Source organism: Giraffa tippelskirchi, chromosome 4 (assembly GCF_054371585.1).
Source record: "Giraffa tippelskirchi isolate mGirTip1 chromosome 4, T2T-mGirTip1v1.2.pri, whole genome shotgun sequence".
NCBI lineage: Eukaryota > Metazoa > Chordata > Mammalia > Artiodactyla > Giraffidae > Giraffa > Giraffa tippelskirchi.
This window is the reverse complement of record NC_137278.1, coordinates 58,698,889-58,717,229: the sequence shown is the minus strand read 5'-3', so window position 1 is coordinate 58,717,229 and position 18,341 is coordinate 58,698,889. Positions and strand designations below refer to the sequence as shown.

The 18,341-nt window shown below is 52.8% G+C and overlaps 1 protein-coding gene across 5 annotated transcripts in view; it reads right to left on the bottom strand.

Annotated features, from left to right (window-relative positions):
- SH3RF3 (SH3 domain containing ring finger 3) overlaps positions 1-18,341 on the bottom strand; it is a 157,584-nt gene that overhangs the window by 85,834 nt on the left and 53,409 nt on the right. The window contains exon 1 of one of the 5 annotated variants that reach the window (XM_081593026.1): positions 7,133-7,489. The exons of the other annotated variants lie outside the window; for them this stretch is intronic. Within the exon in view, the coding sequence (XP_081449152.1) occupies positions 7,133-7,204 (72 nt within the window). The 5' untranslated portion in view covers positions 7,205-7,489. Of the gene's footprint in view, positions 1-7,132; positions 7,490-18,341 lie in introns of those variants that run through there. 5 annotated transcript variants of the gene reach the window in all.

Sequence of the window (18,341 nt, the reverse complement as noted above, 5' to 3'; positions counted from 1 at the left end):
GGCCAGGGCAGGCAGGACTCAGGCAGGCTGAGGGGGCTACAGGCCACAGCCCTCTGGGTAAAGAGCCTCTGCTGCTGCCCTTACAGTCAGCCTCAGCCACTACAGGGCCAGACCAAAGTGCCCAGAGGACTGGAGACATCGCACTGTCTTCTCACTGCAGCTGGAGGGAAGGTCACCATCTTGGACCCACCACTGGCTCGCAAGCCCTCAAGGTTCAGTGTGGATGGGCTCAGTCCCAGTCCTGCAAGGGCCCAGATCACCACAAGGCCATAGGGAGGGCCAGGGAGCCGCAGCCCCTTTCAGAGTCTTAATAAAAGGCTCTTCAGAACTGTTAGTAGTATTCAGTCCTCTGTTGCATGTACACTGGCCACCTAACATGGGCCAGACACATTCTAGGAACTGCTGTTATGACAGATTTTATTTTCTTGGGCTCCAAAATCACTGCAGACAGTGACTGAAGTCATAAAATTAAATGATGCTTGTTCCTTGGAAGAAAAGTTATGACAAACCTAGACAGCATATTAAAAAGCAGACACATCACTTTGCTGACAAAGGTCCATCCAGTCAAAGCTATGGTTTTTCCATTAGTCATGTACGGATGTGAGAGTCGGACTATAAAGAAAACTGAGCACCGAAGAACTGATGCTTTTGAACTGTGGTGTTGGAGAAGACTCTTGAGTCTTGAGAGCCCCTTGGACTGCAAGAAGATCAAACCAGCCAGTCCTAAAGGAAATCAACCCTGAACATTTACTGGAAAGACTGATGCTGAAACTGAAGCTCCAATACTTTGGCCACCTGATGCAAAGAGCCAACTCACTGGAAAAGATCATGATGCTGGGAAAGATTGAGGGCAGGAGGAGAAGGAGGTGAGAGAGAATGAGACGGTTGATGGTATCATCGACTCAATGGACATGGGTTTGGGCAAACTCTAGGAGATACTGAAGGACAGGAAAGCCTGGTTTGCTGCAGTCCATGGAGTCACAAAGAGTCACACACACTTAGCAATTGAACAACAACAATACATCAGAAACAAAGTGGACAGAAAACGCTCCTGCCCTGAGAGGCCACACGTTGTAGAAGTGGGGAGAGATACACAAAATGAGCCATCCAGACACGCAGCATGCTGAGGACAGAGAGCCCTGGACAAAGAACAAGGCAAGAGAGTCCAAGAGTCAGTGGGTGGGGGCTTCACAGTTTAAATCAAGTTGGTGGGAGAGGCCATGGGGGCACCTGAAGCCTGCAGCTTGGGGGGGACACACGCCAGGCAGGAAGGACAGGCAAGGGTCTGAGAAGGTCCTGCCTTTGAGAATTCCTCTTTTCACACTCAAATTAGTTTCTTTATGAGGCAAGTGGCCTGCAGAGAGAAAAGAGGAGGAGGAGGCAGGACTGGCGGTGGTTGGTGCTTCAGTGTCTTGATTCCAATGCTCAGGGCAGCAGAGCTCTAGGCCCACAGCATGGCCTTTCAGTTTTTCTTCTGTCACCTTCCTGTGCTCAAGAGAAAAGCTGAGGCATCCTTTTTAGATTTTGGTCCAAAGTCAACCACAGACACTGTGAAGATTCCAAATCCCTGGCCTTCCTCCTGGGCTTGGGCCACAAGCTAACCCTTGGCACCCCCTGTGCTTGGCACATGTTTCAGGGCTCCCATCACAAATATGCCCAGGGTGCTAGTGACCAGTGGTGAGCAGCTCAGAGACCCTTCCGGAGGGCTCCCAGCCCTTCACACCGAGCCCGTGCATGGTGGATCAGTCTCTCTCGCTCTCTCTTTCTCACACACACACACACACACACACACACGCCCCCCTCCTCGCGGGGCTGGTGATGGTGGCCTCTGTTTTGCGTCTCAGTGCAGACGTGAAGTACTACCTTGTTCCACCTGTCACCCACCTGCTTCCTGGAAGATGGAGCGTTCATTTATACAACAATACACGGAGCTTACATAACTTGAAAAATCTACACGATAAAAGTCTTGATGCTTCTGAGATATGCCAAGATAAGACAAAGAAAAAAGTAAGGAAAGAGATAGGGCAAGGAGGAGCTTGCCATTTCTCTTTAGTTTTGCAATAACATTTGAAGTCAAACCAAAATTGAGGAAAGGCAGCGTTCTTCCTGTCCCTGGCAGTGCAGGCCGATCATACACATTTACTGTGACCAAAGCCAGGCACAGGACGCGTTTCTGCACTTTCCCTCAGGGAACCTCCCACAGCCGGAGGGAAGGAGACAGACAGTTGATACAGCAACATGCAGCTCATCATGCACATGCCTTGAAAACCTTTGAACTCTTGCTTCATCTGGACGAAAAGAAACACTTCGTCAGGGCTAGGAATCTTACGGAGTCCCCTTCTCAATGCCTAGTTCCATGACTGGTGGTCCAGGAACCCATTAGTCCCAAAGCTGCAGGTTCTCCAGAGAGACTCCTGGACACTGTTTGCTTTCACATGACTTTCTTTTTCTGTTTGCTGAGCTCCACACACCACACAAGCACCTGAAGATGGGTTATGGGATCCAACCACCAATAGACAAAGGTCAGTTGTTTTTCTATACACAGTCAACAAGCAGAGTATATAAGTTTTAAAAATACTTTCTATCTTTGTTGCTACTACGGTGTGTTAGTTGCTCAGTCATGTCTGACTCTTTGAGACCCCATGGCCTGTAGCCCACCAGGCTCCTCTGTCCATGGGATTATCCAAGCAAGAATAGCAGAGTGGGTTGCCATTCCCTTCTCCAGGATTGTAAATGGTACTAGGAATATATTTGACAAAAAATATGCATTCCCTTTATGGAGAATATTATGAAAGTTTATTGAAAGGCCTTAGAGATCATCTAAATTAATGGAAAGAAATACTATGTTTTTGAGTAGGAGGATTTAGAAAAGCTATAATTTTCTCTCAAATTGATGCATGGTTCAAATGCATTTCCAATGGAAATCCCAGCAGGATTTTGACAAATTGATTCGAAATTCATGTGGATCAGCAAAGTTCCTTTTCCTACTAGACATCAAGACTTTAAAGAAGGTATAACAATTATTAAAACATAATGGAATTAGGGATAGACAGGCGGAAGGGACTGAGCCAGCCCAGAAACAGCACCCCACAGGGAGACATGATCCTGAGCGTGGGTGCTCAGACAGCAGAGGAAGGCCAGGCATCTAATAAAGGGTGTTAGCAAAATTGGAGCATCCACACGGGAAAAGATAGCCCTTTGCGTCACACCGTACGAAATTATTTCCAGCCAGATTACAGTCTTCAACATGAAAAGCAAAACTATGAAACTTTTAGAAGCTAATCTAAAGATCTAAGGTAGGAAAAGATTTTTTAAATCAGACACAAGACAGACACTGACCATAAAATGTGTTCAATTCAACAACACTAAGAAAATGTCTCTTCATCACAGGACACTAAAAATAAAAAGGTAATCCACAATCTGGGAGAAGATATTGAGTAGTAGTTCCCAGAACATATAAATGAGTTAGTGGTTAGCGTGTCAGGGGCTATCCCTGACCTGCTCTCACCTCCAGGATCGGGCAAGACACTCCACCTGGCCCTCAGCTGCCTCACCTAGGAGGCAGGCATCACCGTACTAGCAACTACTTCACCGGGAAGGATCAGAACCGTCAGTGTGACCAACCCACTGAGAACAGTGGCAGTAACCAGAGATGAACACTGTCTGCTTGTTTTCAAGGAAAAGGCAGGAAATTCCAACAGGCATTGAATAAAAGACAGACATGAATGGTTCATGAGTGCACTGGTCACTGGTCATCAGAGACCTGAAAATTAAGGCACACATGATGTCATTCCAACCCACCAGGTTGGCAAACATTGAAAAGTCTGATGATAGCAAGTGTTTGCAAGAGTATAAAAACTAGTGTCTGTCTGCATGGCTGGTGAGAGCCCTGCATGCAGGCCCAAGAGCACAGCCCAGGGATCGCATGCAAGAACACGCTTCCTCATGGGCAGGGAACACCCCTGGGCTTTAAGTGGGAAAATTCTGACATGTCCATCATGCACACTCTCCGGTGGGAATGCTGGATGCCTCACGTGAGGACATGGTGAGTCCTTGCTGAGCAAGAGAAGGTCATGGAGAAACCACAGCGGTTCTGAGCACAGAATGTGTCCAGTCGACCACCCGAACCCTGTGGACACATGCATCCGTGTCCGCAACCTTGCATGGCTTCACCCAAAGGAAATGAAGTAAGGATGGCAGGGCCTCAGGTCCCGTGGGTCTGGCTGTGTGGAGACATCCCTGCCTCCACTCTCACTCTGTCAACTGCATACACGAACCCTCTCTTGTGTACAATGCATCTCCCAACAAAAATGCTGCTAGAAACAAAGCTTACAGACTTGCATCGTAACCTAAGCACCACACACGCTTTTAACCCTCCGAGCTTTTCACCAGGAGTGGTTTGGAATGAAGGCCTAAGACGCTCCTATTGGGATCAGGAGAGGCGGCCATGACAATTGCAGGCCCCACACATGGCTGCAGGCCTGGGGTCGCTGGAGGAATGGGGGGCTGCCTGGACACTGGGTCAGGGAGGGGGGCAGTAATGGCTGTTTTTAAGTTAACTGTTTTCATTAAAGTGCCTCCATGGAAGACTGGGCCACAAGTGGCCACAGGCTGAAGCCCAGGCTGCCGGGGGGTGCTCCTGGGCAGCAGACTGGGAGGTCACAGAATAAAGAACCTTCCAACTGAAAAGAGAAGAGAACTGAGAAGAGAACAGGCTGCCTGGAGGTGGTGAGCTCCTCGCTGTCTGGGGTCCAGGCAGACAGGAAACAGCCACTCTGGGGGCTGCAGTTGAAGAGGCTGAGCCACTGGGGATGGGGGGTGGGTGCCAAGGAACTAAGCAGGGTGGACTGATGTCCACCTCAGTCCAGAGATGCTATGACTTCTTGTCTTGCTGTGTGGAGACTGACCCACCCACTTGGGCAGTGCCAGCACTGCTCTGTACAGAAGGTCAGACTGAGCGCTGCTTCCGAGTCCCGTAAGGACATGTGGCCTGCTGGGTGGCCCCCACACTGACCTCCAGGGCCCGCTGAGAGGCATCACATCCTCTGTCAACCTCCAGCAAAAACAAAATCACATACAAGCTTTAAAAAGTTTCTTAACACAAGCCAAGGCCTGTCCCAGGACAGACTTTCCTTGCAGAGCTGAGTATTGCACGTTCCTGTATGAACCATCATGTCACTTAGAACTGGGGACACAGAGGACCTGGGGAGGCGATGTCTGTCCCGCTGCTTCCAGGATAAGATGCATCAGCACATATGCTCGAAACTGCATGGAGTTCAAGCTCACTGGGCCATGGGAAAGAAGATGTGGTGGGATTAGAAACAGATTCCGGTGTCTGCACATCTGTCCTGTCCTCAGCATCTCCTTTACCACCAGGATGTGTTCACAGCTTCCAGCAAGGAGCTCAGAATAAAGGTCAGCTTTGCCTTCTCAAAGCATGACCATCAAAGAATGTAATTTATAAATATTAGTTCATAGACCATCAGCATGGTTTTCCTTCCAAGGTAAGTGGTGGCCACAACCTTCATCATTATTTTAAAATCTAAAAGATAAACTGAAACCACTTCACGCCCACAAGGAGGGCTATAACCATAAAGAGACCTCGGTGGCTGTTGGCACAAAGGCCGAGGAACAGGAATCCTTGTAGTTTGCAGGCGGGAATGAAAAATGCTTTGGTAACTCTGAGCAACCGTCAGGCAGCTCCTCAAAAGATTCAACGGTTACCATGCTATCCAGCAATTCTGCTCCTAGATCAACGAGGACACTCGTCCACACACAATCCGGACAAGAACGTTCATGGCAGGACTCACCACAGCTATCACGAGGTGACGGCAGCCCAAGTGTCCACGGGATGACAGGCATCAGCGAGAACCAGTGAGCCTCTCTATGTGACATGTTATTACTCGGCCGTACAAAGAATGGGGTGCTGACACATGTGACAGGCACGACAAAACTCTGAAAATGTGATGCTGAGCAAAAGAAGTCAAACACATATACTAATCCCATTTATATGGAGTGGTGAGAATAGGCCAATCCATAGAGACAGGAAGCAGCTGAGTGGTCCCAGGGCTGGGGAACAGGAAGGGGACAGGAGGAGAGGGAGGGACTGCTACAGGGTGTGCGGATCCTTTCTGGGGTAACGAAAACGCTCTGGGATCAGTGTGCTGGTTGCATGACTTTGTGACTATACTAAAAACCACTTAAAAAGATAAAAATGGAAACTTAGAAACTGCAAGGTGAGCCCTCTGAGCCCTTTGGGGACCTACACTGACAACAAGCATGGACATCTGCAAACCAGGCTGGCCGGCAGTCTAGAACAGCGTCTGGACACTCCCGCCACTGCAGGAGGGGCGCGTGCAGGCAGCCTTGCTATCCAGGTTGGGTCACGCTGGACACTGCTGTGTTGGGGGCTTATTTAATGCCCTTCCCGCCCCCACTTGTATTCCTCCTGGGGGTGGGAGCACCGCAGACGACCAGCAGATGACCACTGTGGTTGTTCCTTTAAATCTCACTGAACACTCCTTGGGTTGGGATGTGCTCCATGAGCCCACGTGCGCGTGCCCATGTGTCCCCATTCATGGAGCACGCACAGAGCCCGGAGCTGGAGTCTCCCAGCCTATTCTTCAGGGTGTCCTCTCTGGTATGACTGGCCTGACGGGGACCTGCCCCCCTGTCAGCCTGGACTGAACACCTGACGATCTCCAGACCAGGACCTGATGAGCCAGAGGGTCCGGATGCCCCTCAGAAATACAGGCCCCCTTCGTCCCACGCGTCGTCCACAGAGGCCAAGCACCCTCCTGGAAGCGCAGCTGGGAGCCCAGCACATGGGCCGAGTAGAAGCAGCAGAGCGACTGGGAGCCCCCATCTCTGCTGATGTTTCGATGAGACCGCCTGGGGTCGGACAGACACAGACAGTAGAAGAGTCCCCTGTGCAGCCCTGACAGCCAGGCAGCACATCCCACACCGGGCGTTCCTATGAGTCTGTCTCCTCGTTAAATCCCCATTGAGCCAGGGAAGCGCCACCTCTTGGCCTCATCTGAACATTACAAGGCCTGAGCATGGAACTTTTAACTGATGGCAATAAAGCTGTCAGCCTAGATCTCAACGTGGTGAGCACACAGACCGCACAAACCTGACTGCCCAGGTGGAGAGGGTCCTCGTTTGAATTCTCTGCTGAAAACCGAGGACTGAGCTGACCGTCCATCGCTTAATGAACTGGAGATCACGTCCCCGGGCACTCTTTGTGCTCGGTTGCTGCACCTTTTAAGTGTGGTTTCTGCGCTGGACTGTCCTTTCACATCTGACCGGAGGCCACTGCAGAGTCACTCGTTCAGCAAATCCAGCCTTGCTGTAGCTCTCAAGAGCCAGTACACACATTGCTGTGCAGGCCCCACTGTGAAATTACTCACGGCCTTATTTAGAAATGCAAGCTTCCTCAAGACTCACGGTGTTCTGGCTGACTTCAGCTCAACTCTTCGCTCCGTGCCCTGGGCTCCTGCCAGCCTTCCTGCCAGGCTGTCCTGGGAGGCAGTTCTCAGGCATGGCTTGGCCTCCTCTTGGCCTGGCCACCCTCATGAACGGTGGGTTTACTTGCTTGGGGGTTCCAGGCTGTTAGAAGCCATGCCAGGTATCCTGTCTGTCTGTCTGTCCCCCACCCTATTCACTCTTTTCCTTCTTTCCCACCCATCCTCTTGCCTTGCTGTGCCTTCCAGTTGTCAAGGTGACTTTTTAAGAGCCGTCCACTCCTTGAAACGTGGTATTTGCCTTGGCTCTGAATGACAACTTTCCGAGCTCAGACCTGCAGGAAGTGATCCCAGCTTCCACTCCATAGTGGCCTCAAGTCCCGGCTATGCCGGGCTGGGGAGGTGGTGGGAGCTCACTGGAATCTGGGCAGGATTTTGGTTTTCTCATGGCCGGGCTCTGACGTCAGATGTATACAAGCCCCTCCTTTCACGTCTCCCTGTTCATCCTGGCAGTTAGAGGGAGACCCTCACCCCCTCTGCTCTGGAAATCTGCCTTTCCTCAAGCATCCTGCAGGGACCAATCTGACACTGCTGTCGTTCATTCATGTTTACCAGGTCTGTGCAACCATAAAACGGCTGTATTCAGACAGAACTCCTAATCTGGCAAAATTTCATCCTCTGTGGGTGGGTCTCATCTCCTGTAATCCATCAAACCACTGAAGAGTGTTTGTCAAATTTCTATTTTAATAAAAACGCCACTGACACACTTTCCTTCCTTTGTTAAATGGAAATAAAGCACAATCTAATTTCTAAAATATTACAAGCAGATAATCAGGAATCAACAACTCTGTGCCCTGACTCCACTCATTTCCACTTCAAGTGCTTCCAGTCCGCGGCCGCTTTGGTAGCGAAGGATGTTCGGAGGAAGAGCCGATCTGCATGCCACACTTGCTCCACCAATTTTCTAAATTAAGTGGCAAGAGAGTGAAGGAGCAGCGTTTTGATGAGAACAGCCTAATTAAAAGTGACTCGGGGGGTGTGAGGTTTGCTCCTTTACTGCCTGCATCATCTCAGAGGTGGCACAGAGCAGCAGTCCTTGACAGACATGCTCGCGGCCTTCCTTCATGGCCACATTTCTGTGACTTTTGACTAATGCTTGTTGGCAGTGACATGGCTCTCCTCGCTGAAGCCGGTTGGTACCCACAACCATGTTCTGGGCACCTGTGAACAACCTCTGATGCCTTACATACGTGTGTCTGGTCCTGGTTAAAACCCTGCAAGATGCAACATTATCCTTGGTTCACAGGTTTGTGGCTCAGAAAGCTTATGGAAGTTGTACAGGGTCCCACAGACGACGGAGCAGTGTAGGGGTCTGAGTCTGGTCTGGCCACAGTCCATGCCCACTGGGCACACAAGCCCTGGCACCGTGATTTTCCCCAGAAGTGGTCTGTCTGCATGTAGGAGGCGGCTCACCACTGGAAGCACCTCCCTCCACATGGACACTTTATGGGGATTTCACACAGACAACAGTTCCAAGTCCTGTGTGATGAAGAGTGAAATTTCACACGGGTCCTGGTGGAGGTGACCTGGAGGTCACCTCCTGAGGTCCTGGTGACCTCAAAGCTAAGAGCTGGGAGGTTCAGCTCAGGCTGGTGGGAGTCTCGCTGGCCCCAGAGGACAAGTGTGGATCCGACAGGAGAGGGGCCTCCTCTTGACCATGGAAACTGGCCTTGGATTAGGAAACCCAGCGGGAGCCAAGATAGCTGAGTTCTTCCTGTTCTTTGCAGGGAAGAGCCCCCAGCTCCTCGTGCTCACCTGGCCCTGAGCTGCCTCGAGGGGCTGAGGGGGGCTGAGGAAAGAGCCAGAGCCTGGGCCCTGCTCTCCAGCGGAGGGGCCACAGGTGGTCACACAGAGATGGGAAGCACGTTGCCTCTTGACTCCCCCCATGCCTCCCAGAGACAGCCATGTGAGCAGGCCTAGCAGGACCAATGCCATCAGGACATCGGTCACCCTTACCCCAGATGCACCTGGGGCTCCTGGCCACGTCCTTCCCATCCTCACCAGATGCCACACAAGGCTGCTCTCAGTGTTCTCATGAAGCTAGGACCGAGACAAAGGGTTAAGAGGGCTTCGCAGAGTGGGGACCTTCTAGACTTGGAAAGACAAGCAGGGGCTCTTGGGGGCAGTGAAACTACTCTGTATGACATGCTGGCAGCAGGCATAGGTCCTTATTGTCATCGTTTGGTCACTAAGTCACGTCCAACTCTTTGCGACCCCATGAACTGTGGTCCACCAGGCTCCTCTGTCCATGGGATTTCCCAGGCAAGAATACTAGAGTTAGTTGCCATTTTCTCCTCCAATAGGTCCTTATACATCTGTCAAAACCCACAGATGATGCAACCCCAAGCGTGCCCATCACTGCCCAGGTGGCCTGTGGACTCTGGGTGATGATAATGTAGGCTCGTCACCTGTAAGAGATGTACCATCGGGGGTGGGGGGATGGTGGGGGCTGTGCTGGTGGGGGCAGGGCATATGGGAACTCTGTACCTTCCTCTTCATTTTGCTGTGAACCTAAAACTGCTCAAAAAGTAAAGCCTATTTTTTTTTTTAAAAGTAACAGAACTCCTACAATGTGTGACAGGCTCTCTTCATGTCATGGACTGTGTAAAGGCCACCTGAGCAGCCATGGGCACAGGGACACATATGCCCACTGGCTCACCTGCGCTGGGCAGGGAGCCAGTGTCTAGAGGAGGGGCCCCAACACATTGAGCCCCCAACCAGCTCAAGGGGCTGCCAGCCACCAAGCGGCCATTTCCCAGCATCAACTGGGTAGAGTAAGCCTCACCCTCCTCCGTCTGTCATCCTTCCCACGTCAGAGGCCCTGCAGCACCAAGAGCAGACTGGCTGCTGGGCAGAAGCCCACACAACCTCCAGGTCAACCTCCTCCTGACCTGCAGGGAAGAACTTGCCTTCACCCACTTTGCCCTCTCTTTCCTTCAAAAGCTCCAAATCCCTAAATAACAGAAATTTTGCAATTTGGATTAAAAAAAAATCCTGATATATCTGCATGAAACCTAATCTCAGACCTAAAAACCACCCAACACATCTCAAAAGCTCCCTGTTTCCTCCCAATGACGAGGGCATAGGTGGACAGGCATTACTGTCCCACAAGAGCCAGGCAGGGACAAAGGGCGTTGGGGCTAGATGGGTGACACTGGACAGGAGGCCAAGGTTGGGGCTGGACCCAGGAGCCTTTACACTTGCCACCTCATCATGAAGACAGTGCAGTGCTTGACACATGGTGGGGCTCACCTTCAACAGGAGGGCCCAGAGAGCAAGCTGAAAAACACAGCTGCTTGCCAAAAACACAGACCAGCAGAAGCTGCAGCCTGTTGTCTTTCTGCTGAGGCCACGCTGTGTTTCCACCATCCAGTCCAGCAGCCTTTTTCCACGCATGGCTGGCCTTGCCCTGCTGGACGCACAGCCCGGGGTGAGCGCCGGGTGTGGCGGGGCTATGGTTGAGGGTTCCCGGGAGGCTTCCAGCCATGGGGCGGCTCTGGCAGCATCCTGCCTGCGTGGGTCTCTGATGGCCCATCGAGTACACTTACTGCCATCCAGCTCCCTACTCAGTGACAAAAGTTGAGACCAATAACTCTTTGCAACCCTATGGACTGTAGCCTGCCAGGCTCCTCTGTCCATGGGATTTCCTAGGCAAGAATACTAGAGAGGGTTGCCATTCCTTTCTCCAGGGGATCTTCCCAACCCAGGGACTGAACCTGTGTCTCCTGCATTGCAGCCAGATTCTTTACCATCTGAGCCACCAGGGAAGCCCAGTATAGTTAAAGCCCACATTAAATAAAACCAGAGTGGTGAAGGAATTTACAGAGTAAGAAACAGTCTGGTGGAGAGTAGTCCCTTTAAGAAGAGTCATTAGGGACTTTCCTGGTGGTCCAGAGACCAAGACTCTGTGCTTCCAATGCAGGGGGCTCGGATTTGATCCCCGGTTAGGGAACTAGATCCCACATGTCGCAACTAAGAGTTCACATGCCACAGCTAAAGATTCCAAGTGCTGCAACGAAGACTGAAGATCCCATCCCGTGTGCCACCATTAAGATCCAGCTGCTGCTGCTAAGTCGCTTCAGTCATGTCCGACTCTGTGCGACCCCATAGACGGCAGCCCACCAGGCTCCGGGGTCCCTGGGATTCTCCAGGCAAGAATACTGGAGTGGGTTGCCATTTCCTTCTCCAGTGCATGAAAGGGAAAAGTGAAAGTGAAGTCACTCAGTCGTGTCCAACTCTTAGCGACCCCATGGACTGTAGCCTCCCAGGCTCCGTCCATGGGATTTTCCAGGCAAGAGTACTGGATCCAGCACGACCAAATAAAGAAAAAAACAGATTCACGAAATGATTCATGAAGAAGCAGGTTTGTCTTATGCATCTAAAGAAACTGACGAATGTATACACAACCATAAGGATGATGCAGAGTGACAGACACGTGCAAATTAGGATACACTCTTCCCCAGGGCTGGGGCGATGAGAGTGAAAAAGTTAACTGTTCTGTTCCAGCAGTGGCAGTCTGCATGCTGGCAGCGAGGAAAGGCTGAGGGTCAGGTCACCAGGTGGCCCACTGACCCTGGGCACCCTGTCCTTGCCCTCCTGGCTACATCCAAGCATCGTTATTGCAATCCAGAGCCTCTAGAAGGTAACTGAGAATTTATCAATTTAATCATTTCAGGAAAAGCACATTCTTCTAAACTGTATTCTAAGCCCTGCTTTCTTAAACAGGCTGCACAACACACGCGGCCCCTCCTCCTGGTCCCCTGGCTACTCGTCCAGGTCTCCGCTGCCTCCGCCCACCTCCAGGTACTGGCTCAGGCCTGCCACCTTCTGCCCTGGGGCCCCACCCCACGGGCCCAGGTGCTCAGGGGGTCTTCTCCACTGCCTCTTCTCTCTCCCCTGTTTCAGGGAGGAAGGTTCTGGGGCTCCTTCCTTTCTGTACACCCCAAACCCCTCCCCAAACCTCCTCTCCCTGCTCCTCCTCAGACCCCTTTGCTTCCCAAGCCCAGCACCTGCTCCTGCCCACTAGGGCCTGGAAGGCCAGCCCCTTTTCTCAGTTCCTGCTGCTGTGGTGGGAGGGTTACACACCCTCGGTGACTGAGGTTGACTGCAAGAAATGGGCTTAACTTAACGCAAACACCACCACCCGGGGAGAGCGTCCCTTCTGTGAGCCAGGAGACTAGATCCCCCTGAACACTGAACTCCAGAGTATTCCCTTCTCACCCTCCTGTGCTCACAAAGCTTGAGAAGCAGGTCCATGCCAGCCGAGTTGTGTGGCCTCAGGCTAAGTAAGCAGCCCCTCCAGGCTTCAGTCTCTTCAATGCATCACACATAGAGGGCACAGAGCAATTGGCACACAGCAAGCACCCAAATGTGAGGACCAGGGATGCCCCAGCTGTGGCTGCACCCCTGGCAACACCATGACTTCCCGCAGTGACCACAAACACAGAGCCCCACCCTCGAGATGTCAGGGTGAGGCCTGGCCCCACCCAAGGAGGATGAGTCCTGATATCGGGCCAGGGTCGAGGATGCTGGTGCAGACAAGGGTCCCACTCGTTTCCAGGTCCCGCGTGGCTCCTCAGTGGAGTTGATGAACACAGGACACGTCCCCTCTCCGGTGGGCTTGAGCCAGGCCCCCATCTTCCATCCCTTCTCAACCCTCCAGGCAGGCCACCTGTCACAGTCTCTCCTGCTTCCACCTCAGTGCATTTGGAAACAAAACCCAAGAGCTATTGGAGGTTCCTCAATAAGATAAAAACAGAATTATCACAGGATGCAGAAATTCACGCCCCAGAATACACCCCAAAGAACTGAAAACAGGTGTTGAAGCAAATGCCCACACAGCAAGTTCCATGCAGCACTGCTCACCACAGCCCAGAGGTGGAGGCAGCTCGAATGTCCACAGGTGATGGACACACAAAATGCGTGTAAGCATACAGAGTATCAGCCTTGAAAAAGAAGGAAATTCGGGGACTTCTCTGGTGGTCCAGTGGCTAAGATGCCACACTCCCAAAGCAGAGGGCCTGGGTTTGACCTCTGGTCAGAGAACTAGATCCCACATGCGGCAGCCAAGAGTTCACATGCCACGACTAAGAGTTAGTATGCTGCAGCAGGAAAGATCCCACCTGCTGCTCTGGAGATCGAAGCCTTGCATGGAGTAGCCAAGACCCGGCACAGGCAAATAAATAAATATTATTTTAAAAGAAGAAGAAGAAGGGAACCTTGCCACAGGCTACAACACAGATGAAAGTTATAAACATCATGCTGAGAGAGAGAAGCCAGACGCTAAAGGACACATCCTGTATCATTCCCTAACCCCAGAGAAGTGAATTCAGAGTCAGAGAGCAGGTGTTGGGGGTGGGGGTGGGGCAAGGAGAGTGACAGCTTTGTGAGTGCAGGTTCCCTCTGGGGTGATGCAAGGCCCTGGAGCCAGGCAGGGGTGACAAATGTACACCTGAAAATGGTTCTGATGGGGCATTCATGTGATAAAAGACAATGAAAGATCATAAAAGGCCAAGAACTGAACTTGTTAGAATTCTAGCCACAGGAAAGGGAGGCTTGAGACCTGAGCGGCGGTGCACTCATACGTCAGGCCTCATACATTTTGTTGACTAAGATCTCTGATTCTTTGTAAGATTCTGAGTTTTCAAATAAGGAAGGTGCCAGTTCTGAGTAGCTGACATGTCTTTCAACCAAGGAGCACACCACAGTCTTGCCCTGGCTGAGGTCAAGCTGCAGGACTGGCCACATGGTGCCCAAGTCAGCTCCACAGCAGTGCCAAGCTCTTCCAGCCTGGAGGCACCGCCATGAACAAGCATGGTTGAGGTTTACGGAAACACCAGCTCCGAGGTCTGTGCAACTCTACCCACCGCTATGGGCTCCGTGTTGGCCCGCACCTTGGCTACATCCCCCATCTGGTGCTGACAACAGAGCGGAGCGTGAGCAGAGAAAGCCTTGCTAGGGGGTTCTTCTGTATTTCCTGTCCCTCTGATCATAAGAATATAATATCTGGGCAGAAAATGAGGAAGTGACATCGGGACGTAGGTACAGAAGAGGACAGGTGCGCAGAAAGACGAAGGGTCGTTCTCAGTGTGACCTGCTCATCATGCAAAGTCGGGGCTGCTCCCAAAGTGAAGCCAGAAAAGACAAACACAAGCTCCCCTTGGCTCCACCAGTCAGAGGGAGCTTCCAGAGATTCCCCTCTGACTGGGTCCCAAGTCACCCCTCAACCATCCATGACCCCAGGAAGAGTTAAACTAAAGGGAAAACACCCCAGTTTCAAGCGCTGTCACACAGAAGAGGGGGCTCTGAGCAGAGAATTGGCATTGGCCTTGACCCCTAACTCCAGCCCCTGACCCCTGACTCCTGACCCCTGACCCCACTGAGCACCCCTGAAGCGGCTACAGCAGGAGATCTCAGATGGCGTGTGTGATGCTGGATCTGGGGATGAAGGCAGTTTGCCAAAGGAAAGTTCAGTCTGTGAAAAGGTCCTTTTGTACATTCGCTTTCCCAACAGGCATATCTGAGCAATGGGAGCTAAACACCAGTGTCACTGGTGAGCAGGATGCCAGGAATGGATACTTCTCTGTCTCAAGTCATGGTAAGAGAGAAATAAAGATCTCATGCTGGTTATACAGAATCAAGAAACACAGTCTCCTGTTTACAAGTCACAAGCACACTGCAGAGACCTGTGTGCCCAGGTCACAGTGTCTGGCGCCAAGTGCAGACGCCGGGGTCCGAAGCACAGGCGGGACCACGCAGCTCTACTGCGGCTGCCACAGCTCTTGTCTGCCCTCCTCTGCTGGCGTTTCCTGCCTGGGGACCAGACCCCTCTTCACTCATCCCCTCGCTTCCTGTGGATCTCGGTGCAGAGCACCCACCCCCCATCCATCCACTCCAGCTCAGTCCAGGCCCAGCCCTTCTCTTCAGGACCCCCTTGGCCTCCACTTGGGGGCCAGGCCACCCTCTAAGCCCTCACGTCTTCAGAGCCAGGAGAATACATAACCACTTAGCTGTCTGCAGCCTTTAAACAAGTTCAGGCCTCGAGCAGACTGGCTGGCAGCTCACAAGGATGGAGGGAGTAGCTGTCAGTCACTGAGAACTCGGGGAGCCAGGTACCTCATGCACAGGGCTAGCAGGCCGCCAGCATCCCCAAGGGGATGGGGCCAGAGCCAGAGCTCTTGTTCTGATTTCCCAGGAAGGTGGGGGACAGTGGGCACCAGGTTGAGCTGGGGACCGGTCCTGCTGGCGTCTATTCCCTACAGGCAGAGGGAAGAAGGGGCCAGATGGAGGAGAAGGAGCTCCTGAGGCACATGGACCTGCCACCCTGAGCTGTCCACGTGGAGAGCAGACGCTGGCACCAGGGCCTCATCCAAGTTCTTTCCTAAGGAGGACTTGGGGTGGCCAGCCCCTGGCTAGAGACACTTGCCCTCATGCCCACTGCCAAGCTCGTCCCTGTCCTCCACCCTGGGTGAGCTTCCCTGCCTCCCTGCCTGCTCAGCGGCTGCACTGTGGGCCACGATGTTCCAACTGCAAACTGTTGAGGGGGGACCCCTGCTGGCTCTGAGTCCTCCCCTCCTGGAGCTACTCTACACGGCCTGCTTGTCACCCAGCAGTTCTGAATCTTCTTTGCAGGCTTTTAATTGAATGTTCAGGCTGGCTGTACACGCTGGGCTTTGTAAGCATTTTAATCGATAAATAAATGAGCCTGTACCACGACCACATCCTCCATCCGGTGCTGATAACAGAGCAAAGAGCCTTGCAGGGGGTTCTTTTGTACTTCATGTCCCTCTGATTGTGAGAATATTTCAGGCAGAACCGGTTTCAGATTTGCCAAGTGTAGGTGCCCTAAAGTCAGGGTTTCCATGTCTCCGAACACACAGAAGCTCCCAGCCGAGCACCGGGTGTCCCCCACCCCGAGTTCTCCCTAAGGAACAGGTTGAGACGGTGCCTCTCCATCCTGGAGCATGTCTGAGGGTCAGCTCAGGAGGCTAGGTGCTGGTGAGGGCAGGCTCGGGGTTCCTCCCCAGGAGCCGGTCAGCTCTGGTCACCGGGTGGCAGAGTCTCACCTCTTCGCCTCCCTCCCCTCTGTTGTGGGCTTCCTTTCAACTGTTTTACAAAGGATTCTCCAAGAAGGCAGGCAGAAGGTAGTCTTTCCTATGATTTACAGCACTTGTAATAAAAATACTAACATGACATCAGGAGTGACTCCTCCTGGGGACTTGGCATGTCGGAGCCACACCCTGACCCCCCAAGACTCCACCCGTGATGCCCCCATTGTGGAGGTGTGCCTAGGCAGCTTAATGTCCCAGCTGTCTCTCTTGCCTGGACCAGAGCTCCTTGAGGGCAGAAACTGACTTGTCCCTCTCAGCTGTTCACTCGGAGCCCAGTGCTAGGCATGCAGTGGGCACCACGGAGCAGGTGATGTGGACATGGCGAGTGGTCAGACCCTGGGTGGCTCCAGGCCTCAATGTCCTCACTTCAGCTGAAGTGTTGTAACAATTGAGGCAACAGCTTGTCCCCTCCCCCACCACTAAATCCTCCTCATCACCTGTGAGGCTCCTCTTCTGGGCACCCCACCTGTGGGCTCCATGTTGGAGTTCAGCTGAGGCCTAGTTCAGCCAGCGCCTCCTCCAGGTGGGCCTCCCCACGGGACTAGGGAGGTGCTCAGACGTTTGCTGAATGGACAAAGGAACGCAAAGTTGTGTGCTAACCAAACTCCTCCTACAGAGCACCCATCTATCCGCAGGGATGCACTGCTGAGGCTCCAAGGAGCTGCACCTACATCCTTGACTCGACGGGAGAAAGGATTCTGGCTGGAGTGATCTGTCTCAGGGGTGGGGGAGGGGCACACAACAACTGCAGACCACAAATGCCAACCACCCCCCCCACCGCAAACAGCAAGACAAGAAGGCTGTGACACCCCCAGCCACTGGGCTAGGCTGGAGTGCGGGCACAGGACACCCAGCTCCACTGACACAGCAAAGCTGTGCTGTGTCAAGAAACAGGACTCTGGACTGAAAATAAAACCCCACATCCTATCCAGACCTGGGCAGGGAGGGCTCTGTGCCCAGGGATGCTGTAGAGGGCTTTCAGGATGGCGGTCACAAAGCTGGGACGCTAAGACAGGATGCTTCCTGTTTGGTGAAGCCCAATCCACTCTGACAGGACACAGCCCAGGATGATGGAGCCTGGGAAACTGGGCTGATTGGAGGAAAGGGCTCCCGGGTTAGCATGGGCTCCCTGCCTTCCATCCTCTACTGGTCAGTGGGCCAGGTGTGCAGATGGGTGAGGAGATCAACCCTCGGATTTCTGTCCTTGGCCTGAGCTGGTGATGCTATGAGTGCTCAGACCAGGAGAAGCAGGGCCAGGGCCCGTGTGCTCAGCTGTGGTGGCCTCAGCTGTGGTGGCCTCTGCTGTGGTGGCCTCTGACTCCATGTCTGGACATGGTCCAGACCTACAGGTTGTGATGCATGCTGGCAGGAAAGAGCAGACTCCAGTCAGCTGTGAGGATCTGCAAGTCTCTGCTGCAGTGCTGGGTGTTTCTAAAAGGAGAGTTTTCCTCGCCAATCCCACCAGATCAACCCAGAGGCCACACAAACCATGGGCATGGCAGGTTTGGCACCACTTCTGGGAGTTCTGCCCCCAGCCTTCTCCCCACCTGCCCTCCTGTGTCACTGTGGGGTGGACCCAAACCCTAACCACCCCGTGGTCCCAGCCCAGCCAGGCAGGTGGGCACCCTGTCATCCCCTCACCAAAACAGGTCTTGCCAGACAGCACGTGTGGCTAGAAAAGTGACAGAAGGGAAGAGAAAAAAGTCAA